This window comes from Scyliorhinus canicula, chromosome 13, assembly GCF_902713615.1.
Source record: "Scyliorhinus canicula chromosome 13, sScyCan1.1, whole genome shotgun sequence".
NCBI lineage: Eukaryota > Metazoa > Chordata > Chondrichthyes > Carcharhiniformes > Scyliorhinidae > Scyliorhinus > Scyliorhinus canicula.
The window spans coordinates 117,406,833-117,434,486 of record NC_052158.1 but is presented as its reverse complement, the minus strand read 5'-3'; the positions used below and the strand labels follow the sequence as shown (position 1 = coordinate 117,434,486).

General features: G+C 45.2%; 1 protein-coding gene across 3 annotated transcripts in view; it reads left to right on the top strand.

Moving 5' to 3' along the window:
- Positions 1-27,654, top strand: part of dis3l2 (DIS3 like 3'-5' exoribonuclease 2) — a 413,639-nt gene that overhangs the window by 68,630 nt on the left and 317,355 nt on the right. For 2 of the 3 annotated variants that reach the window (XM_038817596.1, XM_038817597.1), the window contains exons 3-4: positions 5,771-5,911; positions 19,509-19,648. In XM_038817596.1, coding sequence (XP_038673524.1) covers positions 5,771-5,911; positions 19,509-19,648 — 281 coding nt within the window. Of the gene's footprint in view, positions 1-4,074; positions 4,137-5,770; positions 5,912-19,508; positions 19,649-27,654 lie in introns of those variants that run through there. The other variant, XM_038817598.1, reaches the window with a different exon arrangement.

The following is a 27,654-nucleotide window of genomic DNA, read 5'->3' as shown; positions in this document are numbered from 1 at the left end:
TCGTCTAGCGGTCATCCTTCTTCCTTCCTTGCCTTGGGTGTGAGCACGTCTCCATAACTTCTATTTATGACGCTTTCTGCCATTTGTTTGCTTCTTAGTACCTCTAGCTCCTGCTCAAACCATTCCATTTGTGCAGTTGGATACACTTCCCGCAGATGTAATTGTCAGGGATGTTGTCAGCATTCATGATTGACCACATTTCACAGACGGAATACCAAGCCCCACCAACTGTCATGACTAACCCTCTGTTAAATATAAAATTACTTTAATAAAATAGGAACACACACAAGGATGTACTCCCCAAACAGCTACCTTCCAAAATCCACACTCGGAAGAGCACCCCTCGCAAGTCTGGTGCTCTCCTAGAGTACTGTATCACTTCCTCTCTTTTTGTTTGAGGAAGAAGGAGGGATGGAAACACTACAGCAATGTTATGTTTGGGGCGATTCCGTTCTTTGGCAGTGGGTCCTCCTCAATTTCCTTCCAATTGTGGTGGCTGCACTGATTTCTCCCAGAATGCTTTTGAATACCACCCTCTGGTGGAGTTCCAACCGCTTAACCTTTGTCCATAAGACCCACCAGAGATCATCCTAGTGAACCTTTTCTGAACTACCTCCAATTAAATATCTTTCCCTAAATAAGGGGACCAAGACTTCTTACAGTACCCAGATGTGGCTTCACCAGTACCTTGTACAATTGCAGCATGACTTCCCTAGTCTTGTACTCCAAACCCTTGAAATAAGGGTCAACATTGCATTCGCCTTCCTGATTACCTGCTGCACCCATGTGTTAGCTTTCTGTGTTTCATGCACAGGCACACCCTTGTCCCTTTGTGTTACAGCTTTCTAAAGTTTATCTCCATTCAATTAAAACTCTGTTCTTTGTTCTCCCTTCTAAAATTAGCAACTTCATGTTTCCCCACGTTATACTCCATTTGCCAACTTTTTGCCCCCTTAACCTTTATCAATATCGCTTTGCAAACTGTTTGTATTTCTCACAACTCGGCTTTTCACCTATTCTTGTGTTGCCTGTAAATGTGGCTACAGCACATTTGATTTCCTTCCTCCAAATCATTAAAATATATTGTAAACAGTTGCGGCCCCAACAGTGATCCCTGTGGAACCCCACTGGTTACAGGCCACCAACTTCAAAAAAGAACCTCCACTGTTTCTTACCCATTAGCCAATTCTCTGTCATGTCAGTTTACTATCTCCAACACAATGGGTCCTTATTAAGGGGCAATTTAGCATGGCCATCTACCTATCCTGCACATCTTTGGGTTGTGGGGGTGAGACCCATGCAGACAGAGGGAGAATGCTTAAACTCTACATGGGCAGTGATCCAGGTCCAGGATCGAACCCAGGTCCTCAGCGTTGTGAGGCAGCAGAGCTAACCACTGCTACTGTGCTGCCCTCCCAACAACAGACATTAGGCTAATCGACTAATAGTTACCTGCTTTCCCACTCATTTTACCTGGCTATCTCGCTTTGCAGACTCTCTACCTTCTCTTGACAACTTACTTTTCTGTGAGATTGCAAATTTAGCTATCATACATTCAGTCCTTTCACCCAAGTGATTGATGTAGATTGTAAATAGTTGAGGACCCAGAATTGTCATCGTTGCTTTGATATTCCTTTTGACCTTTGCAAGCTCTACCACCAATATATCACCAGCAGGGAACACAATGGACTCCATGTTGCACATCATTTTGCATTGGACATTCATTACTTCTTCACTGGGCTAGAATTTTAGAAATCGGAACGTAACACCATTGTGAGAAGACAATTATTTAAGGACTGATGTTCAAAGAGAATTCCCACCACCACCTTTTGCATGGCAACTAGAGTTGAACAATCAATGTGACATTGCCTGAGCAATCCATGTCTTGAGGAAATACTTACAAACTTTACTAAATTACTTCTACTTGTCATCCTTTACGATTATTAATGCCCAGTTAGTGCTGCACAGGCATATCAGATGAACCCATCACTGAATGCTTTCTGTACAGTTTCATATGCATTTTTTCAGTTCCCATTTCTCTCAGTAATTCAAATTTCTAACATCCAAACTAAAATGTTAATACAATTTGGGAAATAATGATAATTTCACAACGCAATTACATTTTTCTATTCCATTGTCTTTATTGACTTTTAATACACTTTTTAAAAGGTTTTACTTCAAGGCCTTGGTCTTTGCACAGAAACCTGGGGTTTGGGCTGTATATTTTTGCCCACAGATGGAATACGGTCTGTTGAATTCAGATTCTCAGTCAGCATTTGCAGTGCACCAGTTTCCCAGGATGCATTATTACTGTACAGTTAGCATTACTGATGCAATTTTTTTCAGCTTCCCGCAGTTTATGTTCTGTTTTCAGAATTATTGGAAGGAAGGCTAGGGGACAACTAGCTAAATTTGTACTGACGTAAAGGTCACATGTTTTTAAAAAAAAAACAGATTGTGTATACTTAGCTTTAAAAAGCACAGAATGGTGATCATAAACAGTAAAATCTCAATGAGTCAAATCCCAGGGGTTGTCTTCAAATTTGTGTTACGTGGAACTTTATAACTGAGGAGGCCCCATTCCCACATGAATGCTTTTTGGTGTGCCTACCAATATGCTCCATATCAAAAATAATAGATTTGAATGGTGAATGAAACCGAGTTAAGCAGTTAATGTGTGAAAAAGTCTTTATTCAATTCATTCACAACTTGCAATGTCCAGACCTTGCATAATGCTGGGGTTCTGCATTTGAAAAGGCTGAGTTAGCTCCAGAAAAATTCAGTGAACCTTTTCTGTTTAAGCGTGCTGCTTTCAGACGCATTCAATACAGTGGGCTAAGCCAGCTGTTTAGCACAGTGGGCTAAGCCAGCTGGCTTGTAATGCAGAACAAGACCAGCAGCGCGGGTGCAATTCCTGTTCCAGAGTCCCCGAACAGGTGCCGGAATGTGGCGACTAGGGGCTTTTCGCAGTAACTTCATTGAAGCTTATTTGTGACAATAAGTGATTATTATTATTATTATTATTATGTTGTCAATGCAATGAAATACGTTTTCATGCTGCCTTGCAAAAACTCGCGGCCCGGCCACCCGAGTGAGAGCCGAGAGGTGTAAGTTGAACGGCGAAGAAGGGCCCTGCATAGAAGGCCAGGCAAGCGCCCGTGTCCTGTCTCGGGGAATTTGAAAGCAGTGGCCAGCAGGACCATGTCAACTTGACCAGATCCAGAGGCTAACCAGGCAGGCCTGAGAGTGGGGCTGGACTGGGCAGCAACTGGAGTGGGTGGCAAGGGCAAGAGAGAGCAGTGGCCAGGTCAGACAGCCTATCCAAGAGCACGTCATTATTGAGGGCAGCGGCCCGGCCACCTGAGTGAGAGCCGAGAGGTAAGTAGAACAGCGAAGAAGGATCCTGCAAAGAAGGCCAGACAAGCACAGGTATCATGTCTCTGGGAGTAGCAGGCAATGGGAGCAGGGCGACTTGACCAGAGGCAGCAGGTCTGAGAGTGAGAGGGCTGGGCTGGGTGACAACTGACTGGGCGGTGAAGGTGCGAGAGAGCAGAGGCCAGGTAAGGCCAAATAGCCAGCAGCTGGTAGCTCACTAGGAACACTGTCAAGCAGTGATTTTGGGGTTCTGTGCCTTGCATTGTGTGAGCTGAGGGTGGGTGGAGTCAGGAGGGTATTGACTTTATTGAGGCAGGACTCACTGTCATTGTGGGGGGGGGAGGGGCATGACGTGGGGCCCCCCACAAAGAGGAAGAGCACCGGGTCCCATCACCTCTTCTCTGATGGATAATACTTTAACTTTCTCCCAGGTTTAACTGTACCGGTATTGCACATCCTTTCACAGGGAGATCTTGATCCCAACTAATATCTTGTCCAGCACTCCATGATTTTGCACTCTTGTGTAGTCTAATTCTGCTCTGATTGCTCGGTGAAGTCATATGACAAGTTCAGACTGATCAGAAGTTACCAGTTGGCTCATCATGTGCTTGGTTCTATGGGATTGCTAATCTGCCAGCAGGAGTGGTTAATGCCTTAAGCCCAACTGGAATTTCTTGTCTTTCGAGTTTGACTCGTGATTTCACTGGACCCTTTTGCAGCTTTTCTTTTGTGCTCCTTGAATTTATCAAAGAAGCTAACTTGTGAGTTTTTGTTCATGATAATTGAGGTTTTTAAAAGTTGTATTTAATTGTGAACTGTGTTTTTGTTAACTCGTCAAATAATTTACAGCCCTTAGACACAGAGCCAGGTTTGAGCATTTTTAACTCCATGGAAACCGGCAGGAGGGCAATTTAACTTACTCATGTTGTTTAGTAGCCAGAAAGCTACAAGGGACCCTTTTTGAAATTTTAACCTACCTTAATGAGCAGGTGGGAAGAATATCTCTTCAAAGTCAGTGGGATCCTTATTTATGGATGCGCGTAGATGTTAACATCGACATCAAAACCTGAATAAAAATTTAACTGGTGACTTGAACAGGAAGTCCCTGCAGCTTCAGTGTCAGGTGAAGAATGTTGGGGAGCACGGGCTAAACAGATACATTTTTTTACTTTCCTATTTGGGCCAGGAAACAGAGAAACTTAGGTTCCCCTGACAAAAAAAAATTGTATAATACATAAATGCAGGAAGGAAATTTAAACAATAATGAAGCAAGCCTAAATCTGTAAGGAGATCTAGATCGGTTCTGAACACGGAAAAATGGTTGGCACATGGCACATAATGTGGACAAATAGAAAAGTAACGAGTCCAGAGAAAGATAAATAAACAAGGGGAAGCTAAATTAATTGGTCTTCTGGTATAGGATGCAACACGAGCGGAATCTGGAGGTGTTTGTGGCTAGCAGTCCAAAATGAACCACAGTGAAGCAGGTGTAATGAAAGTCAACTGGATCTTGGGATCATTAGCCAGAGATGAATGTCACAAATTCTAGGAGGTGATAAATTGATGTGTAAGGCACTAGTTTCTCAAAATTCATTTTTACGTGATGTGGGTTTCACTGGCTGGGCCAGTATTTGTTTCCCATCCTTAATTGTGCTTGAGAATTTGGTGGTGAGTTGCCTTCATCAACCGCTGCAGTCAATGCGATGTATGTACACCCACTGTGTTATTAGGGAGGGAATTCCAGGATTTTGATCTAGTGACTGAAGGAAGGAATGGCAAAATATTTCAAGTTAGGATGGTGAGTGACTTGGAGGGGAAGTGGTGGTGTTCCCATGTATCTGCTGCTCTTGTCTTTCTAGATGTTAGTGGTCGTGGGTTTGGAAGGTGACTAGTGCAGCCTCGTCTACTACTGTCTTGCCGCTGCACGCAATTCAGGCATTTGGGCCATTACCAAAAAGGGGAACTAAACTTATTCTTAGCTTAAAGCACCTGAGTTATGAGGAGAGACTGAGAAGCCTGGGATTGTTTACTCTGGAAATTAGAATAGTGAAGGCAGATATTGCGTCACTTAAGGGAATAGAAGTTGCTCTGGGATTTCTGCAAACTGTAGAATACAGACTTCCAATTAGAAAGAAAGGACATGGGTAGTTTAGATTAAACCAGTTTGCAGTGGAATTAATGAGACAAATAAACTGCTTAGAGATAGTAAGGATAGATAATGTGAACAAATTCAAGGTGAGCCCTGAATAGATATTTGGGGCTGAGAGGTATTAGGACTGGCTAGAAGTACTGTGGATTTTTTCTTGTTCTGCACCTTTCTATATTTGACTTAGTCCTCTGATCGAGTATAAAGCAAGAACATGCCATTTACATTAAATATTTTGATTGTTTTCAGGTGAAATTGCAGACAAACAACCTGGTCCGAAAGCTAAGCACAGCCACGAGTCAGTCAAAAGTAATCAACCTTCTGATAGAAGAAAAACTGAATTGTTGGAAGGAACTGATAAAATGAATTTTAAACCTGTGATCACTAAAGGTATGATTTTTAAAAAATATCAGTTGTGTAAATGTTTTGTTCCTCGCTCAAGCCAAAGATATGTTCATTATAAATTTATTATTGCATTTAACAAAAAGCTTGTTTGAAAGTTTTCATGGTGAGACTAGTAACATTGCGTAACCTAAAATCGTCTTGCTCAATGTACAGTTTGTTCTGAGGTGAGTGATTGTTGCCTTAAAAGAGTTTCCTGGAAGAACTGGTAGACCTTTTTAAAAAAAATTTAGATTACCCAATTATTTTTTCCAATTAAGGGGCAATTTAGCGTGGCCAATCCACCTACTCTGCACATTTTTGGGTTGTGGGGGCGAAACCCACACAGACACTGGGAGAATGTGCAAACTCCACACGAACAGTGACCCAGAGCCGGGATCGAACCTGGGACCTCAGCGCCGTGAGGCGGTTGTGCTAACCACTAGGCCACCGTGCTGCCCCGGTAGACCTTTTAATATATTAGATATACCCCGGGGCTGAAGTGGTTTAACCTGTTGTATTGTGCTCTCTGCCTGTTACTTATCTACCTTTGTCTTTCATCAATAAACCCCTTGTTAACTATTGGAAGCCTCCAGTGTGTGTCTCTAGCCGCCGCATAAAGATTAGACAAATTCTAGGTCTTTGGGTTGCGGCATGTAGGTGGAGATCGTTTGTTTTGTGGCTCCTGCCAGAGCAGTCTATTTTAGGCTCTTTATGCCCAGTTTTTAGCGAAGATTTGTTTGTGAGAAGCTATGGGAAGGGTTGGGGCATTTATAGGATGTCAAAAACTAGAGAGAAGAATCCAGGGAGAAAGGCAGTGAGCAAAAGTCTGCCGCCGAGCGTGGTGAGGGGTTTAATAGGAGGAAAGATGGTGGGAGAGAGCTCGTCTAGTGGGGCCACGCCCATCACGGTGGAGAATGTGACTGAAATGCAACCTGGAGATTTCAAACAGTTGTTTTCAAAGCAATTTGAAAGGCATTGGATGGTGATGATGGCCTCGCTTAAGGCGTGAGTGGGTGAGACTCTTGCCCCGGTGAGAGAGGAGTTGGTAAGATGTTTGGAGGTGCAGGAGCAGGGGGAGAAAATTAAGGCAATGGAGGAGGCCTTGTCGTCACACAGCGACCAGTTCACCTTGTTGATGGATGAGGAGCTGCGGAGGGTGGCAGAGACCAACAGAGGGCTGAGAGTCACGGTAGAAGATTTGGAGAGAAGGTCGCAAAGACAAAATCAGGATCCTGGGAGTGCCTGAGGAGGTGGAGGGCCGGAGGCGTACAGAATATTTGGCTGATATGCTAGTGCCGTAGATGGGGAGGATCCCTCCCAGTATGAGATGAATAGGGCCCGCTTGTTGCTCCAGCCAAAACTGAGGACGAACGAACCACTTGAGGGCGGTAATCGTCTGTTTCCACAATTTATGGGTGACGGAAAAAGTCCTGAGGTCGGTGAAGCAGAGGCGCGAGGTAGAGTGGGAAGGCAAGGGCCTACGCATATGCCAGGACTTGACAACGGAACTGGCAAGGAGGCTGGTGACCTTCGGGTGAGCCAAGGTGATGTTGTACAAGTGCAAAGTGCGATTTGGTGTGGTCTCCTTTGGTGTGCTGCGAAGCAGCGGGCCATGCACAACGACATTATTATTATGAGATGGTAGTGGAGGAATTTTGAAGGCAGAAGGCCTGGGACTGGACTGAAGTTGGACTTTGATGGTTTTTGACTGAGTTTTTTGTTTTAAAAAATAAAAATAGTCTTGCTGTTTTTTCCATGGATGGATGTTATGGTTAACACCTTTTATGTAATGTGAGTTTGGGTCGGGGTGGTTTGGGATTTATAGTTGTTGGGGTTTGGGTTTTAGTATTAGGACGCAGTGTATGGGGAGTTTGAATGGGTGTGGGGGGCCGTTGGAATTGGTGTGGTTTATTTTCCGATATGGGGGAGGGTGCACTGACAGGGACCTTCGTGCTAGCAAAGGTATTGTTTGCTGGTGAATGAGAGTGGGGGAGGGGCCGCATTTGTTGGAACCTGTATGGGCAGGTTTTGATGGGCCTGGGAGGTGTGAATGGTGAGGGGATGGGGATGATACTGGGTGAGTTTTCCATAGGAGAGAGATTGCCGGGGGGGGGGGGGGGGGGGGGGTCTTGTTTCTGCAGATGCAAATTTTTGCATCAGTTTCGGCAAGGTGATTAGGGAGTATGTGGAGTTTAATCAAAATGGGCAGTCTTCATTGTCGGTGGTTTGGGAGGGACTGAAGGCAGTAGTGAGGGGTGAAGTCATCTCATTCAAGGCAAAGGTGGATAGGGAGGCGCGGTGGAGTGGCAGCGGCTGATAGAGGAGATTGTGGAGGTCGATGGAAGATATGCGGAGGATCTGGAGCCTGGGCTATTGGTGAGGAGGAAGGAGTTGCAGGCAAAGTTTGATCTGTATGGGGAGGGCAGTTCGGATGTTGAGGCGACCTTGTGGGTTGTGTGTGAGTATGGTGAGAAGGCCAGTCATTTTTGGTGGGCCAACTCCGTCAGCAGACTGCGGCGAGGGAGTTCGTGCAGATTAGGGATGTAATGGGAGCGGTGGTGGTGGCTTTGGAACAGGTGAATAAAGTGTTTGAGGACTTTTATAGGGGTTTATATAAGTCGGGGCCACCAGAGGATGAATATGAGGGAGTTTCTGGGACGACTGGAGTGACCGGATGGGTGGTAGAGGAGGAGAGGGCCGGGTTGGAGGAGGTGCAGGCAGCGATAGGGAAGATGCAGTCAGGTAAGCACTGAGGATTTCCGGTGGAGTGATATAAGAAGTTTAAGGACTAGTTAGCATCACTGATGTTTGAGGATACAGTGGTAAGGGGAGGGTTGCCAGAAACAATGAAACAGGCATCCATTTTGTTGTTACTTAAAAGGGAGAAGGATCTGGTGGAGTGTTGGTTGTATATGGATGCTGGGCCAGGGTTTAGAAAACTCCAAAGTATATTATGGAGTTCACCTGACCTATAACTGTTTATTGATTTTGGTTACGATGAGTACAAGAGCCTGCCTTTCAGGTGTTATTCAACAGAGTTCTTAGGCGCTTTTAATCAACAAAAACAAGCTTGATTCTACAAATTTAGTTATCATTTTTATAAACATAAACACCCCACGCAGCTACAGTAATCTATGTATAACCCTTAATGAATTCCCCCTTTAACTGTTCCAATTCAATAACAAGATCCAAGTGAAACCAGATACCCCTTTTCAAAGGTGTGGCCCAGCAGACAGCAATTTTACTGGTACAAGACTTGTTAGTGATACTCTGTTCCCCTTCTCAAACAGCAGGTTTGAATTCCTTCCAGAAAGCAATTATCTTTTCAAGTTATCAAGCAGGCTTGAAACAGCTTTTAAAACAAAGGTGGAGAAACACTTCTTTCATCCTGTGCAGTTCAAAACCCAGTCCAAAACTCAAAGCAAAAGTAAAACCCACAGAGCCACAAACCAGCTCCAAACTCAAAGCGAAAGTAAAAACTCAGAGCCACAGCCCAGCTCCAGCCACACAATGACATCACTGAAGCCATGTGATAAGATAAAAACATTTCTTAAAGGGACACTCCTATGACAATGCTAAGTTGTTGACGGTGAGGCTGGAGGAGTGTCTTCCGAGGGTGGTGGGGGAAGGTCAGACAGAGTTCCTGAAGGGGAGAAAGCAGTTCACTATTACCGGGAGGCGAGTGTGAAGAAGGTGCAGGGTTGGAATAAGGACATGGGGGCTCTGTGGGTGCTGATGGAGGCGAGGTCCTGTAAAGGGTCAGTGCTGCAGGCGCTGGCAACGGCACCGCTATCGTTCGCCCCGGGCAAGTGTCTGTGGACTCCAGTGGTTGTAGCCACGCTGAAGATTTGGGGGCAATTTCGACAGCACTTCAAGTTCATGGCAGGGTCCAGGGTGATGCCAATCAGAGGGAATCATGGGTTCAAGCTAGGGAGGATGGATGCGGGTTCTGAGGATGGGAGGAGAAAGGGGTAAAAGAAATGAAGGATCTGTTTTTGCACGAGAGATTTGCAAGTTTGGAGGAGCTGAGGGTGAACTATGAGCTCCAGCGTGAGGAGGTTTTCAGGTATATGCAGGTGCGAAATTTCACAAGAAAGGCTTTCCTGAGTCACCATCATCATTGTTGTTGGAGGGGGCTCTGTTGGTGTGGGGGATGGAGAGTGGGACCATTTCAGTGATCTATAGCAGGATTATGAGGAGGACCAGGCGTCCATGGAAGAGATAAAGGCCATATGGGAGGAAGAGTTGGAGATGGGTCTGGAAGAAGGATTATGGTGCGAAGCTTTGCATAGGGGCAATGCTTCAACCTCGTGTGCGAGGCTGGGGTAGATTCAGTTAAAACTCGTGTGTATGGTGCACTGAACAAAGGTGAGGATGAGCTGGCTGTTTGGAGGGGAGGGGGTTGGAGGAAAGTTGTGAGAGGTGTGGGAAGGGCCCAACCAATCATGTTCTGGTCCTGCCCAAAGTTGGAGAAATATTGGGGGTCGTTTTTCAGCACTAAGTCCGAAGTTCTGCAGATGGGAGTCGGAGCCGGGAACCCTGAAGACCATATTTAAGGTGTCAAACCGGCCTGAGCTGCAGATTGGAGTGGGGGCAGATGTTTTAACTTTTGCCTTGTTGATTGCTCTCAGGCAGGTCCTGTTGGGGTGGAGGTCAGTTTCTTTCCCCAGTGCCTCGGTGTGGCTGGGGGACCTGATGGAGCTCCTGTATTTGAAGAAGGTGAAATTTGCTCTAAGAGGGATGGATGAAGGGTTCCATCAGAGATGGAGCTTGTTTTTTTATATTTTGGAGATCTGTCGCTGTTGAGGGGTTCGGCAGTTTGTGTAGATAGAGATAGAGAAATACAGCACAGAACAGGTCCTTCGGCCCACGATGTTGCGCCGAACTTTTGTCCTAGGTTAATCATAGAAATTTGGACAATTTTTCGTGGCCAATCCACCCAACCTGCACATCTTTGGACTGTGGGAGGAAACCGGAGTACCCGGAGGAAACCCACGCAGTCACGGGGAGGATGTGCAGACTCCACACAGACAGTGACCCAAGTCGAAATCGAACTTGGGACCCTGGAGTTGTGAAGCAATTGTGCTATCCACAATGCTACCGTGCTGCCCTTAAGAAGTTAACCTACACTCCATTATTCTACCCTAATCCATGTACCTATCCAATAGCCGCTTGAAGGTCCCTAATGTTTCCGACTCAACTACTTCCACAGGCAGTCCATGCCCCCACTACTCTCTGGGTAAAGAACCTACCTCTGACATCCCCTCTATATCTTACACTATTTATCTTAAATTTATGTCCCCTTGTAATGGTGTGTTCCACCCGGGGAAAAAGTCTCTGACTGTCTACTCTATCTATTCCCCTAATCATCTTATAAACCTCTATCAAGTCGCCCCTCATCCTTCTCCGTTCTAATGAGAAAAGGCCTAGCACCCTCAACCTTTCCTCGTATGACCTACTCTCCATTCCAGGCAACATCCTGGTAAATCTCCTTTGCACCTTTTCCAAAGCTTCCACATCCTTCCTAAAATGAGGCGACCAGAACTGCACACAGTACTCCAAATGTGGCCTTACCAAGGTTTTGTACAGCTGCATCATCACCTCACGGCACTTAAATTCAATCCCTCTGCTAATGAACGCTAGCACACCATAGGCCTTCTTCACAGCTCTATCCACTTGAGTGGCAACTTTCAAAGATCTATGAACATAGACCCCAAGATCTCTCTGCTCCTCCACATTGCCAAGAACCCTACCGTTAACCCTGTATTCCGCATTCATATTTGTCCTTCCAAAATGGATAACCTCACACTTTTTAGAACAGTACAGCACAGAACAGGCCCTTCGGCCCTCGATGTTGTGCCGAGCAATGATCACCCCACTCAAACCCACGTATCCACCCTATACCCGTAACCCAACAACCCCCCTCCCCTTAACCGTACTTTTTTTTTAGGACACTACGGGCAATTTAGCATGGCCAATCCACCTAACCCGCACATCTTTGGACTGTGGGAGGAAACCGGAGCACCCGGAGGAAACCCACGCACACACTTGTCAGGGTTAAACTCCATCTGCCACTTCTCAGCCCAGCTCTGCATCCTATCTATGTCTCTTTGAAGCCGACAACAGCCCTCCTCACTATCCACAAATCCACCAATCTTCGTATCATCTGCAAATTTACTGACCCACCCTCCAACTTCCTCATCCAAGTCGTTAATGAAAATCACAAACAGCAGAGGACCCAGAACTGATCCCTGCGGTACGCCACTGATAACTGGGCTCCAGGCTGAATATTTGCCATCCACCACCACTCTGTGTCTTCTATCGGTTAGCCAGTTTGTTATCCAACTGGCCAAATTTCCCACTATCCCATGCCTCCTTACTTTCTGCACAAGCCTACAATGGGGAACCTTATCAAATGCCTTACTAAAATCCATGTACACTACATCCACTGCTTTACCTTCATCCACATGCTTGGTCACCTCCTCAAAGAAGTCAATAAGACTTGTAAGGCAAGACCTACCCCTCACAAATCCGTGCTGACTATCCCTAATCATGCAGTGCCTTTCCAGATGCTCAAAAATCCTATCCCTCGTACCCTTTCCATTACTTTGCCTACCACCAAAGTAAGACTAACTGGCCTGCAATTCCCAGGGTTATCCCTATTCCCTTTTTTGAACAGGGGCACGACATTCGCCACTCTCCAATCCTCTGGTACCACCCCTGTTGACAGCGAGGACGAAAAGATCATTGCCAACGGCTCTGCAATTTCATTTCTTGCTTCCCGTAGAATCCTTGGATATATCCCGTCAGGACCGGGGGACTTGTCTATCCTCAAGTTCACATCTTCCTTCCTGACAAGTATCTCCTCGAGCTTATCAGTCTGTTTCACACTGTCCTCTCCAACAATATGGCCTCTCTCGTTTGTAAATACTGAAGAAAAATACTTGTTCAAGACCTATCCTATCTCTTCCGACTCAATACACAATCTCCCGCTACTGTCCTTGATCGGACCTACCCTCGCTCTAGTCATTCTCATATTTCTCACATATGTGTAAAAGGCCTTGGGGAGTTCCTTGATCCTACCTGCCAAAGATTTTTTATGCCCTCCCTTAGCTCTCCTAATCCTTTTCTTCAGTTCCCTCCTGGCTATCTTGTATCCCTCCAGCGCCCTGTCTGAACCTTGTTTCTTCAGCCTTACATAAGTCTCCTTCTTCCTCTTAACAACACATTCAACCTCTCTTGTCAACCATGGTTCCCTCACTCGACCATCTCTTCCCTGCCTGACAGAGACATACATATCAAAGACGCGCAGTACCTGTTCCTTGAACAAGTTCCACATTTCACTTGTGTCCTTCCCTGACAGCCTATGTTCCCAACTTATGCACTTCAATTCTTGTCTGACAGCATTGTATTTACCCTTCCCCCCAATTGTAAACCTTTCCTTGTTGCACGCACCTATCCCTCTCCATAACTAAAGTGAAAGTCACAGAATTGTGGTCACTACCTCCAAAATGCTCCCCCACTAACAAATCTATCACCTGCCCTGGTTCATTACCAAGTACTAAATCCAATATGGCCTCCCCTCTGGTCGGACAATCTGTTATACTATCTCTAATTAACAATGCCACCCCCCACCTCTTTTACCATCCTCCCTAATGTGTATTGTAAAAATGTGAAAATGTTGAATAAATATATTTTTTTTTAAATAAGACAAATTTTCTGTATTAGGAATTTGCTCTCTCGGATACCTGCTCTTTAGTTTTCGTTTTGCCACAGTTTAAGTTAAGGGCAATCTATATAAATTGAGGCCAAAAGCTATTGCAATAGAACAACTGATCTTGAAATACCTGAGGCACTAAAATATTTGTTCTAGTCAGCTATTGATGGCTGTAAATTCATTTGAAAGTATTCAGTTGCATTCTGACCAAGGTGGGTTGAATAACTACAGAATTCAACAGCATAATGTGAGTAACCATCTGCAGGGCTAAACTTAAATATCAGAACAATTCATATGACAAAAAAGTGCCAGTATTCTCAAAGAGAAATTTGAGTTAGATAGCCAAGGAATGAACCACAAAAATTGTCTCCCTGTCTGTTGGTCGCTTTCCCCACAATCTCCCTCATGCCTTCATTCCCATTCTCTATTTATCACCTTAGCTTGGAATTTGGAACAAAACTTGGAAATATTGTGAACTGTGAGGAGGATAGTGTAGAATGTCAAAAGGGCGTTGGTGGAACAGGTGACAGATGAAGTTCAATGCAGAGAAATGTGAAGTGGTCATTTTGGTGGGATGTACATGAATAGACAATATAAAATAAAGAGTACAATTCTAAAGAGGGTGCAGAAGCAGAAGTACCTGGCCTAGGTGCATGTGAGCGGAAGTAATTGATGCAGCATTACAGGGCAGCAGGGTAGCATGATGGTTAGCATAAATGCTTCACAGCTCCAGGGTCCCAGGTTCGATTCCCGGCTGGGTCACTGTCTGTGTGGAGTCTGCACGTCCTCCCCCTGTGTGCGTGGGTTTCCTCCGGGTGCTCCGGTTTCCTCCCACAGTCCAAAGATGTGCGGGTTAGGTGGATTGGCCATGCTAAATTGCCCGTAGTGTCCTAAAAAATAAGGTTAAGGGGGGGTTGTTGGGTTACGAGTATAGGGTGGATACGTGGGTTTGAGTAGGGTGATCATGGCTCGGCACAACATTGAGGGCCGAAGGGCCTGTTCTGTGCTGTACTGTTCTATGTACAGTTTGAGAGAACGGTTAATAGATTTAGATTTATTGTTGCGTGTACTGAGATACAGTGAAAAGTATTATTCTGCGTACAGTCTAGGCAGATCGAATGAATTCATAGAACATGCCATGAATATACAATGTAAATACATAAACATAGACATCAGGTGCAGCATGCAGAATATAGTGCTACAACTGTAGAGAAGCTGCGTAGTAAGATCAGTTCAGTCCCTAAGAGGGCCATTCAGGCATCTGGTAACAGCAGTGAAGAAGCTGTTTTTGAATCTATTAGTGCGTGTTCTCAAACTTTTGTATCTTCCCGATAGAAGAGAGAATAACCTGGCGAGAGAGGTCTTTGATTATGCTACCCGCTTTCCCAAGGCAGCGGGAGGTGTAGACCGATTCAATGGATGGGAGGCAGGCTGGCGTGATGGACTAGGCTGTGTTCAGGACTCTCTGTAGCTTCTTATAGTCTTGGGCTGAACAGTTGCCATACCAAGCTGTGATGCAGCCAGGTGGGACGCTTTTTATAGTACATATATAAAAATTGATGAGTCATTATGGACATGCCGAATTTCTTTCATTTCCTGAGGAAGTAAAGGCACTGTTGTGCTTTCTTGTCGTCACGTTGATGTGGGTGGACCAGAACAGGTTGTTGATGTTTACACCCAGGAATTTTAAGCTATCACCCATCTGCACCGTGGCACCATTGATACAAACAGGAGCATGTCCTGAAGTCGATGACCAGCTCCTCAGTTTTGTAGACATTGAGGGACAGATTTTTGTTGTTGCACCGTGCCACCAAGTTCTCTTTCTCTCTCCTGTACTCTGACTCTAATAGAGCATGCAGTACCCTGGACTTCATTAATAGGGACATAGTGTACAAGAGCAAGGTTATGTTGAACTTGTATGTCACTAATTCAGCCTCAGCTGGAGTAATGCATCCAGTTCTCGGTGCTGCGCCCAAGGAAGGATGTGAAGGCATTTGAGAGGGTGCAAAAAAAGTCACACAAATGATTCCAATTCATTCTATAAGTGAAGTTAGGGCTGTTTTCCTCAGAGAAAAGCAAGTCGAGAGGAGATTTGATACAGGTGCTGAAAATCATGAGATCTGTACAGTGTAGAAAGGGAGAAATTAGACATAGACAAATTGTTCTCACTTGTGAACATAGAACGGACAGTGCAGAAGGAGGCCATTCAGTCCATCGAGTCTGCACTGACGAACTTAAATCCTCACTTCCACCGTATCCCCGTAACCCAATAACTCCTCCTAACCGGGGCAATTTATCATGGCCAATCCACCTAACCTGCACGTCTTTGCACTGTGGGAGGAAACCGGAGCACCCGGAGGAAACCCGCGCAGACACTGGGAGAACGTGCAGACTCCGCACAGACAGTGACCCAGTGGGGAATCAAACCTGGGACCGTGGCGCTGTGAAGCCACAGTGCTATCCACTTGTGCTACCATGCTGCCCAATGGATGGAGAAGGAGAGAGCACAGATTTATAGTAATTAGTAAAAGATGCAAAAGGGAGAAATTAGACATAGACAAATTGTTCTCACTTGTGAACATAGAACGGACAGTGCAGAAGGAGGCCATTTGGTCCATCGAGTCTGCACTGACACCGACATGTTTCCCAAACCAAAACGCCGCCTCAACTGGCTCCATGTTTTTAAGGAAGATGCCATCACCAGACTTTCTGTAAACTTCTCTGGGTATAGGGGAGTGGGACCGCAGTTAAAGCCTTCAAACTAGCCCCTACACTGTGCTTCCTTCACCTGTACCCATTCTGCTTCTTCCTCTCCCCACCTTTGCTGAATATTCTCTATATTTGCCGGCCAATAATAATACAAAAGATTGGGGAGCGCCAACTCTCCCACCTGCCGATTCCTTTGTAAAAACACACATCGAATTTGTGGCATTTTACCAGTCCATATAAAATCTGAAATTATTATTTCCATCTTAGAAACAATTCACTGGATAGGAATATGGGCAGGGATTGAAACACAAATAACAATTTTGGTAGGATGTTAATTTTGATCATTTTTGATCCAGGTAATGAAAGTGGAAGAATATTCTACCTTTTTAAAATCATCTTTTACCCCTGCACCAGGCTTGTCAGATTCCATTTATACATCGTGGCCCAGTCATGAGCTAAGTACCTGAATCTACTTTTGGCTAGTTTGAATGGAAGGGTAGTTAAATCTGTCTCTCGCCCCATGGTATTTATTGGAAATATTTCACTTTTTTTTTAGGCTGAGAAGGTTCCAAATTTTTCCAATATATTCTAATCTTATCCATACATTTCAATGGGTTAGATGTATCTGAAATAATTTGCATACAGCGAAACTCCATGTTCTCTACTCTCTCTGACAATGCCTGACTATTCTCAAGAAGCTTTGGAGTTCAATAGCCGGAGATTCTGTCGCTAATGCGAGCAGAAGTGGAGATAATGGACAGCCTTGTCTTGTGCCCCTGAATAATCGGAAATACCCCAAGCTAACCAAATTAATCTTAGCACTAGCTGTGAGGGCCGCATACAACAATCTAACGCATGAGATAAATGTTGGCCCAAATCCGAACTCACCCAAAACCTCCAAATAACTCCACTCAACCCTATTAAAAGCTTTCTCTGCATCCATAGCCACCACAACCTCCGGTATCCTACCCTTAGACGATGTCATAATTTTTAGTAGGCATCTGATATTATTAGGCAACTGCCTCATTTTCACAAAACCTGTCTTGAGTTTCCAACACCACATCTGGATTCGTCCCGGCGAGATTGGATACACCATTTAAACAGTGGCAGAAAGGGAGATTGAGACAGGTGAAAGACTTGTTCTTAGAAGTTAGGTTTGCGAGCTTTGAAGAATTGAGGAAGAAACACAATGCAGAGGGAGGAGAAGTTTAAATATCTTCAATTACGAGGTTTAGTGAAAAAGGAGTTGGCCTCTTTCCCTCGACTACCAGATAATAACCTGCTTGATAAGTTGCTCTTGCCAGATGAGGTGTGGGATGGGCGAATTTATAGATGGTGATGGGCACAAAGAAAGCACCGATTTGAGGAGATAAAACAAAAGTGGGAGGAAGAGTTGGTTATGGAATGAGTGAAATTATGCACCAGGTCAATCCTACATCTTTGTGTGCTAGGGTGAGCTTGATATAATTCAAGGTAGTACATTGGGCCGGTATGACACAAGGATAAATGAGCAGATTCTTCAGAGGTAGTAGATAAATGTGAGAGGCATGAAGGAGGACCAGCCAACCATGTCCACATGTTCTGGTCATGTCCACGATTAGTGAGGTTCTGGGTCTCCGTATTTAGAAATTATGGAGGTGGAAATATTACTGGGGCCTCGAGGCAATTTTTGGATGTCGGAGGTATCAGGACCAATAGACGGGAAAGTGGTCCATGTGTTGGCTTTTGCCACATTGATCGCCCGGAGGTGAATTTTATTGGAATGGGAATCAGAAGATCTGCAAAGGTAGCGACGTGGTTGGGGGATGTTTGCCCTTCGTGGTTCAGAAGGGGGTTTCTGGATGAGATGGAAGCTGTTCTTGTCTTTATTTACTGATCTGTTTATTGCCAGTGGGTGGGGGAGCAGGGGGTTGTAGGGGAAGGGGAGATGGGGAGAGGGGGGATGGAAGAGGGGAAAGATTTAATCAAAATGGGGGGAAAATCTTTAAGGAGAATTGTATTTTGTTCATTTTGTTATTGAATGGTTGTATGTCGTTAAGAATGTCCTGATTTAAATAAAAATACTTAGAAAAAAAAAAGAAGCAAAACTGTTGTGAGGAAAATCTTTTTCACATAGTGAATGGTTAGGGTTTGGAATGCACTGCCTGAGAGTATGGTGGAGGCAGGTTAAATCGAAGTATTCAAAAGGGAATTGGACTGTTAGCTGAAAAACTATAATGTGCAAGGTTATGGGGAGAAGGCGGGAGAAGATGGTACTAGGTGTGTTGCGCATTCAGAGAGCTGGTGCAGACACATTAGCCAAATGGTCTCCTTCTACACCGTAACAGTTCTACAATTCTGTGATCTCTGCGATTTAGATATAAATGAATATTTAATGTATATTTATGATATGAACGTTATATGTAGTTTGATGGAAATACAAACAGAATAATGGACTTTGTGATACCCCCACCCAAAACCAGAGTATGGTCCCAGAGCAATATTTAGGAAAAATGTAATTTAACTTGGTCACTAGATTAGTGGTATAAATGTTATCCCCGACATAGCAGAAACACTCCTGTTGTTATAAAATAATTAAGCCATTAGCTTGTGAAAAAACATTTCACAAGGATTTGCAGCATTTATTTTGCTAGAAATGCTGAAAAACTGCTTTTCCGTCTGGAGATAGCTTCGAACATATAGAACATAGAACATACAGTGCAGAAGGCGGCCATTTGGCCCATCAAGTCTGTCCTGACCCACTTAAGCCCTCACTTTCGCCCTATCCCCATAACCCAATAACCCCTCCAAACCTTTTTGGTCACTAAGGGCAATTTATCATGGCCAATCCACCTAACCTGCACGCCTTTGGTCTGTGGGAGGAAACCGGAGCACCCGGAGGAAACCCACGCAGACATGGGGAGAACATGCAGACTCCGCACAGACAGTGACCCAGCAGTGAATTGAACCTGGGGCCCTGGCGCTGTGAAGCCACAGTGATATCCACTTGTGCTATCGTGCGGTCAACTTATTGTTAATATTGGTATAGTTGAAGGCATTGTGCACATGTACCATTTCTCTACAAAATAACAAGTTGTATAGCACCATTAATATATGAAGAAGTGCTAAGATACTTCACAAATAAAGCATGTGAGAAAGCCATAATTTTATTGATGACCTGTCTACTGTTCTTTGCAGTGGAAAATCTAGCTCTACAATCAATTCCTAATGATAAACGGAATCGGAGAAGGTCTGGCCGAGGGAGAAAGAAGATATTTGAAAACTATTTGTCAAGCAGTGATGTTTCAACTGGCTTAAAGAGACGAGAACTTATACAGGTAACTAAGATTGTATGCTGCTTCTGTCACTTTTGCTAACATTTTGGGGAGGTTTTAAACTAATGTGGCAGGGGGATGGGAACCAGATTAGGAAGTTAGAGGTCAGTAAAGAAGCAGCAACTAAAGCCAGTAAGGTACTGGATAATAAACTCAATGTGACTAAGGGGAAGAGTAGACAGGGAAGAGATGATGATCGCAAAGAGACAGGTGGTCTGAGGTGCATTTGTTTTAATGTGAGAAGTGTAGCAGGTAAGGCAGATGAACTTAGGGCTTGGATTAGTACCTGGGAATATGATGTTATTGGTATTACTGAGACTTGGTTGAGGGGTGGGCAAGACTGGCAATTAAATATCCCAGGGTATAGATGCTTCAGGAGGGATGGAGAGGGAGGTAAAAGGGGGGAGGAGTTGCATTACTGGTCAGAGATGATATCACAGCTGTGATTAAGGAGGGCACGATGGAGGATTCGAGCACTGAGGCAATATGGATAGAGCCAAGAAATAGGAAGGGTGCAGTAACATTGTTGGGACTTTACTATAGGCCTCCCAAAAGCGAGCGTGAAGTAGAGGTACAAATATGTAGACAGATTATAGAACAATGTAGGAGCAATAGGGTGGTTGTGATGGGAGATTTTAACTTCCCCAACATTGAATGGGACTCGTGTAGTGTTGGAGGCGTAGATGGAGCAGAATTTGTAAGGAGCATCCAGGAGAGTTTTTTAGAGCAGTATGTAAATAGGGGCTGGTTTAGCTCACTGAGCTAAATCGCTGGCTTTTAAAGCAGACCAAGCAGGCCAGCAGCACGGTTCGATTCCCGTATCAGCCTCCCCGGACAGGCGCTGGAATGTGGCGACTAGGGGCTTTTCACAGTAACTTCATTGAAGCCTACTCGTGACAATAAGCGATTTTCATTTTTCATTTCAAAATTTTTCAGTCCAACTCGGGAAGGGTCCATACTGGACCTGGTATTGGGGAATGATCCCGGCCAGGTGGTTGACGTTTCAGTCGGCGATTACTTTGGGAATAGCGATCACAATTCCATAAGTTTTAGAATACTCATGGACAAAGACGAGAATGGTCCTAAAGGAAGAGTGCTAAATTGGGGAAAGGCCGAGTATAACAAAATTCGGCAGGAGCTCGGGAATGTGGATTGGGAGCAGCTGTTTAAGGGTAAATCCACATTTGAAATGTGGGAGTCTTTTAAGGAAAGGTTGATTAGAGTGCAGGACAGACATGTTCCTGTGAAAATGAGAGATAGAAATGGCAAGATTAGGGAACCATGGATGACGGGTGCAATTGTGAGACTAGCTAAAATGAAAAAGGAAGCATACATAAGATCGAGGCGACTCAAAACTGCTGAAGCTTTGGAGGAATATCGGGAAAGTAGGACGAATCTCAAAAGCGTAATAAAGAGGGCTAAAAGGGGTCATGAAATATCTTTGGCTAACAGGGTTAAGGAAAATCCCAAAGCCTTTTATTCGTATATAAGGAGCAAGAGGGTAACTAGAGAAAGGATTTGCCCACTCAAAGACAAAAGAGGGAATTTATGCTTGGAGTCAGAGGAAATGAGTGAGCTTCTTAATGAGTACTTTGCATCGGTATTCACCAAGGAGAGGGACATGATGGATGTTGAGGCTAGGGATGGATGTTTAAATACTCTAGGTCATGTCGGCATAAGGAAGGGGGTGGTTTTGGGTATTTTAAAAGGCATTAAGGTGGACAAGTTCCCAGGACCGGATGGGATCTATCCCAGGTTACTGAGGGAAGCGAGGGACGAAATAGCTGGGGCCTTAACAGATATCTTTGCAACATCCTTGAGCACGGGTGAGGTCCCGGAGGACTGGAGAATTGCTAATGTTGTCCCTTTGCTTAAGAAGGGTAGCAGGGATAATCCAGGGAATTATAGACCTGTGAGCTTGACGTCAGTGGTAGGCAAACTGTTGGAGAAGATACTGAGGGATAGGATCTATTCACATCAGGAAGAAAATAGACTTATCAGTGATAGGCAGCATGGTTTTGTGCAGGGAAGGTCATGTCTTACAAACCTAATAGAATTCTTTGAGGAAGTGAAAAAGTTAATTGATGAGGGAAGGGCTGTAGATGTCATAGACATGGACTTCAGTAAAGCATTTGATAAAGTTTCCCATGGCAGGTTGATGAATAAAGTGAAGTCGTATGGGGTTCAGGGTGTAGTAGCTTAGCTAGATGGATAAAGAACTGGCTGGGCAACAGGAGACAGAGAGTAGTGGTGGAAGGGAGTCTCTCAAAATGGAGAAAGGTGACGAGTGGTGTTCCACAGGGATCCGTGCTCGGACCACTGTTGTTTGTGATATACATAAATGATCTGGACGAAGGTATAGATGGTCTGATTAGCAAGTTTGCAGGTGATACTAAGATTGGTGGAGTTGCAGATAGCGAGGAGGACTGTCAGAGAATACAGCAAAATATAGATAGATTGGAGAGTTGGGCAGAGAAATGGCAGATGGAGTTCAATCCAGGCAAATGCGAGGTGATGCATTTTGGAAAATCTAATTCAAGAGCGGACTAAATGGTCAATGGAAGAGTCCTGGGAAAAATTGATGTACAGAGAGATCTGGGAGTTCAGGTCCATTGTACCCTGAAGGTGGCAACGCAGGTCGATATAGTCGTCAAGAAGGCATACAGCATGCTTGCCTTCATTGGACGGGGTATTGAGTACAAGAGTCGGCAGATCATGTTACAGTTGTATATGACTTTGTTTAGGCCACATTTGGAATACTGCGTGCAGTTCTGGTCGCCACATTACCAGAAGGATGTGGATGCTTTAGAGAGGGTGCAGAGGAGGTTCACCAGGATGTTGCCTGGTATGGAGGGTGCTAGCTATGAAGAAAGGTTGAGTAGATTAGGATTGTTTCCGTTGGAAAGACGGAGGTTGAGGGGGGACCTGATTGAGGTCTACAAAATTATGAGAGGTGTCGACAGGGTGGATAGCAACAAGCTTTTCCCAAGAGTGGGGGTGTCAATTATAAGGGGTCACGATTTCAAGGTGAGAGGGGGAAAGTTTAAGGGAGATGTGCGTGGGAAGCTTTTTACGCAAAGGGTGGTGGGTGCCTGGAACGCTTTGCCAGCGGAGGTGGTAGAGGCGGGCACGATAGCATCATTTAAGATGCATCTAGGCAGATAAATGAACGGGCGGGGAACAGAGGGAAGTAGTTCCTTGGAAAATAGGCGACCAGGTTCAGATAAAGGATCTGGAGCGGCGCAGGCTGGGAGGGCCGAAGGGCCTGTTCCTGTGCTGTAATTTTCTTTGTTCTTTGTTGTTCTTTGTTCTAATTAAAGAGCCAAGAGGTAAAAATGAAAATGTGATAACTTGCTGCTATTTCTGAAAAATAAAACTATTGCCCCTAGAATTAGAATCTCTATTGGTATAAACCAGTTGATTGTGTAAGTGGTACATTAAAGCTTTAAATAGTTTAGCCATAATAGTAAACATAATCCAGGCAAATGTGTGCATTAATTAAACTATTGGAGGAACTGTATCATTGTTTGGTTGCAATTCATTTGCCAACTTAAATTTTGAATTGAAATAATATAAGAAAGGCAAGAAGTAGGATTCACATAATGACTACAGCAATTTTGGAAAAACTAATTGAGATTACAAGGTGGATTGTCTATCTTCCTTTCTCAAGGACTTTAGGTTGTTTCTTGTTGCAAGGCTGCTCTCTAGATCGATGACATCACCATGGAGTCTCCGTGGTTGCTGTTGATAAAGCTGTTGATTTGTTGGGTGTTGTCAGATGTGCTGAAAACTCCATGAGCCCTGAAAGGATTAAAAAAAATTGTGGCTAATTTTAAATTAATCACGATTACATCTTATACGTGGAATTACCATTATTGGCCATTTTTGTTTGGCATTACATTTGATCTGATTTTGGTACAAAACAGAAAGTAATAGGCCAAAATTTATTTTGCACGAAAGAACATAACACAAGAGCTAGGAATTGGGGAAGATCATGTGGCCCCTTGAACTGCCATTCAATAAGGGTGGCACGGTAGCACAGTGGTTAGCACTGTTGCTTAACAGCTCCAGGGTCCCAGGTTCGATTCACGGCTTGGTTCACTCTCTGGGTTCAATTCCCGGCTTGGCTTACTTTCTTTGTGGAGTCTGCACGTTCTCCCTTGTCTGTGTGGGTTTCCACTGGGTGCTCCAGTTTCCGTCCACCATCCAAAGATGTGCAGGTTAGGTGGATTGGCCATGCTACTTAGTGTCCAAAAAAGTTAGATGGATTTACTGGGTTAGCATGGAGGTGTGGGTTTGAGTAGGGTGCTCTTTCCAAGGGCCGGTGCAGACCCATTGGGCCGAATGGCCTCCTGCACTGTAAATTCTATGATCTATGATTCTATGATGATCATGGCTGATCATCAGCTTTAACACCATTTTGGCTGTCTGTGACCCATGACTCCTGATTCCCTGAGAGACTAAAACGCTGTCTACCTCAGCCTTGAATATATTCAGAAATGGGGTTTCCACAAACCTCTGGAGTAGAAAATTCCAAAGAATCACAACCTTCAGTGAGTGAAGAAAATTCCCCTTATTTCAGTCTTAAACGATTGGGCCCTTCTGAAACTGTGCCCCATGTTCTAAATAACTTCAGCCTCTCGTAGGCAACAATCTCATCCCAGGAACAAAACTAGTGAACCTTCTCTGCAATCTCCAATGGAAGTACATCCTTCCTGGATTCCGGTGACGTCATGTAAGACGCACAAAAGGTGGCTCCTGGCAGGGCCTTTGTTTTTGATTCTTTTTACCTGTTTTTTTTCTGGGGATTTTGGATGTCCAAACCCAGTTAGTTGATTTGGAGAACTTCCGCCTGTGGGAGTCGCATCAAAAACTTTGACGAAGAAGCCCAATGTGAAGACAGCCCAGGAGGGTAGCCTGTCGAAAGAACCTGCGGGAGGGAAGATGGCTGCCGCGCCCATTACATTAGAGACAATGGCTGTGGTGATGGCGGGCTGCTGGAAAAAATTGTCAAGCAGATGGATAGGCAGTTTGAGTAGTAGGGCAAAGAGATAAAGGAATCATTTAAAGCCATAGTTGAGGAGCCTCTGGGCCCAATTCGTGAACAGCTTGGAAAGACTTTGAATATGGTGAAAAGTCAAGGTGAGATGTTGAACAAGGTGAGGTGTGGAGGAGACCTTGTTGTAGCATGAGGAGTGGTTCGCCACATTGGAAGTGGAGTTGCTGCTCATGGTGGAGAGCAACAAAGGCCTGAGGTTAAAAGTGAAAGTTATTGGCTACAGGTTGAGACGTTTGGACCTCAGGATGGCGGGGCTGCCGGATGGAGTGGAGGGCTTGAAACCGACTGAGTATTTCTCGGAGATGTTCTCTTGGCTGGTGGAGGGGATGAGTTGTTCGCCCCTGTGGAGGTGGATACAGTTCATTTGGCACTCCGGCAGAAGCCAGGGTCAAATAAGCCACCACGGGCAGTGATTATCCACTTTCACAGCTAACAAAGGAAGAAGAGGGTCTTGAGTGGACGAAAAAGAACCCTAATATTGACTGGGCGGGTACCCGGTGCGGATGTATCAGGACATTGGAACTGAGCTGGTGAAGAGGCGTGCGGCCTTCAACAAGGGAAAGGCGGTGTTTTATAGTTAAGGGGTGCGATTTGGGATTGTGTACCTGGTGCGACTGTGGGTCACATGGAGTCAAAAGAGTATTTCTTTGATGCGCTGGAGTTGGCGGAGGCCTTCAGCAGAGATGAGGAGCTGGGCCAATCTAAGGAGGATTGTTGGGACTCTGTATATGAAGGGGGTTGTTTGTACAGTATATGTATACCTCTTTTTGTTATGTTGTTTTTCTTTGGGACTTTGGGTAAGAAGCGGAGATTGACATGTTGCTAGGAGGAGAGAGAAACTGTCTAAAGTTTTTGGGGTTTGAGCACTTTGGTGGGGAGACCGGGTCAGGAGGGATTGGGTGGCTGTTTTTAGTGGATCGGAAGTGGACCTGGGGGGAGGGGGGGGCAGCACCTCACTAGCGGAAGGAGGGTAGCTAGTGAATGGGATTAGAGTAGGGCGAGAGGCTGCGACTCATTGGCCCAGGTTGGGTGAGGCACAATGTATCTTGTTTGTTTGGTGGGGGGGTGAAGGGATTGGCTGAGGCAGCAGGACGTCTGTGGAGGGAGAAGAGAATGGATGGGAACGTGAGGGCGGGGGGAAGAGAGATCTAACAGTGGTCAGGCATTCCCTTTGTCTCAACTTAGAGGTGGGGCTGAAAGCCATGTTTGGTGGGCCCAGGACCCAAGAATTTATGTCGGAGTATTATCACGGTGAGGATGGCTGACTCGAGGAGGAGGGGGGTGAGAGACCCCCGACAGCGATAGTCATCTGCAATGTGCGGGGCCTGTGAAAAGACGAGAGTTTTTTCCAATTTAAAGGCTTTGGGGGCCGATGTAGTGTTCCTCTAAGAATCTCACCTGTGGGTGCGGCACTAACCAAGCTGCGGAAGATTTGGGTGAGCCAGGTTTTCCACTCTGGGTTTGAATGTAGGGCCCGGGTGGTGGCAATTCTGGTCATAAAAGCGTTTGTTTTCAGGTGGGGATGGTTTTTTGCTGACCAGTTGCATGATGGTTACAGGTACACTGGAGGGGAAGGCTGTGGTGTTAGTGAAAGTGTATGTCCCGAATTGGGATGATGTCAAGTTTGAGACAGTTGCTGGCCGCAATACCAGAGTTAGACACACTAATTGACGAATTGATTTTTTTTTCGTGGGGGCGGGGGAGGAAGAGATTTGGTTGGATCTGAAGCTGGACCGCCCCAGGCTGAGATTGCTGACCTCTTCAGGGTTGGCGAGAGTGTTAGCCAGATTCACGGAGGAGTCAGGAGGGGTGGACCTGTGGCAGTTTATGCACCCAGGGGATAAGGCGGTTTAATTTTTTTTCCCCTGGTTCATGGGTAAGACCCTGCTCCTTGGGGTGAAAAATGCAGAATATTTGGCGGTGGTCAATTCTGACCACATACTGCTCTTGGTGGACTTGATGTTGGAGGCAGATCAGGTGCAGCTCGGATGGAGACTGGATGTAGGCCTGTAATTTGAAATCAGGTTTTGCGGAAAGATCTCTGGAGTCATACAGGAATTGAATTGAATGATAATAGGACGTTCTCACCCTCTACTTTGTGGGCGGCATTAAAGGCGATGGTTGAAGGGGGAATCATCTCATATAAGGCATACATAGATAGGGAGGCGAGAAAGGAACATAAGGAGCTAGTGGATGAGGTTCCGGGCGTGGATCGGGAGTATGCAAGTGACTCAACGCTGGAGATATGAGAATGCAGAAAGAAACTGCAAATGCAATATGACATGTTGGCCACGGTGCGTCAGCTGTTTGAATATGGGGAGAAGACTAGCTGCCTTTTGGTCCACCAGATCAAGCGACAGGAAGCTGCTCGGGAGATTCTGCAAGTGAGCTGGTGTGGGGTTGGGAAATGGTGTTAGGGTAGGATGGTTTCTGTCCCAGAAAAAGGGAAATGGGGTGTTTCGAATCTTTTATGAGGGGCTTTATCGGTCAGAGCCGCAAGAGGATGATCAAGAGATGGCAGAGTTTTTAAGAGGGTTTGAAGTTTCCCCAGGTGGGGGAGGCATTCCGGGAGGAGTTAGAAGCGGCGTTGGGGTTGGAGGAGGAAAGATGCAGATGGGAAAGCACCTGGACCAGATGGGTTCCTGGTAGAATTTCATTAAAAGTTTGCAGATCAGCTGGCCCAGTTTAACAATTTACTGGTGTTCTCTCCTGAAGGCGGTAGGGCATGCACGTGTCCATCTCCCTCCTCCTGAAGAAGGATAAGGACCTCACAGAGTGTGGGCCGTACTACCCCATTTTGCTGCTCAATGTGGCTGTGAAGCTTTTGGCTAAAGTTTTAGGTTTGAGCCCTGTCTCCTGGAGGTAGTGGGGGAGAATCCGAAAGGCTACCGAAAAATGTGGTACAATGTGAGGTGGTCCTCAACGTAAAGGAGCTGGATGCGAAGGTAAT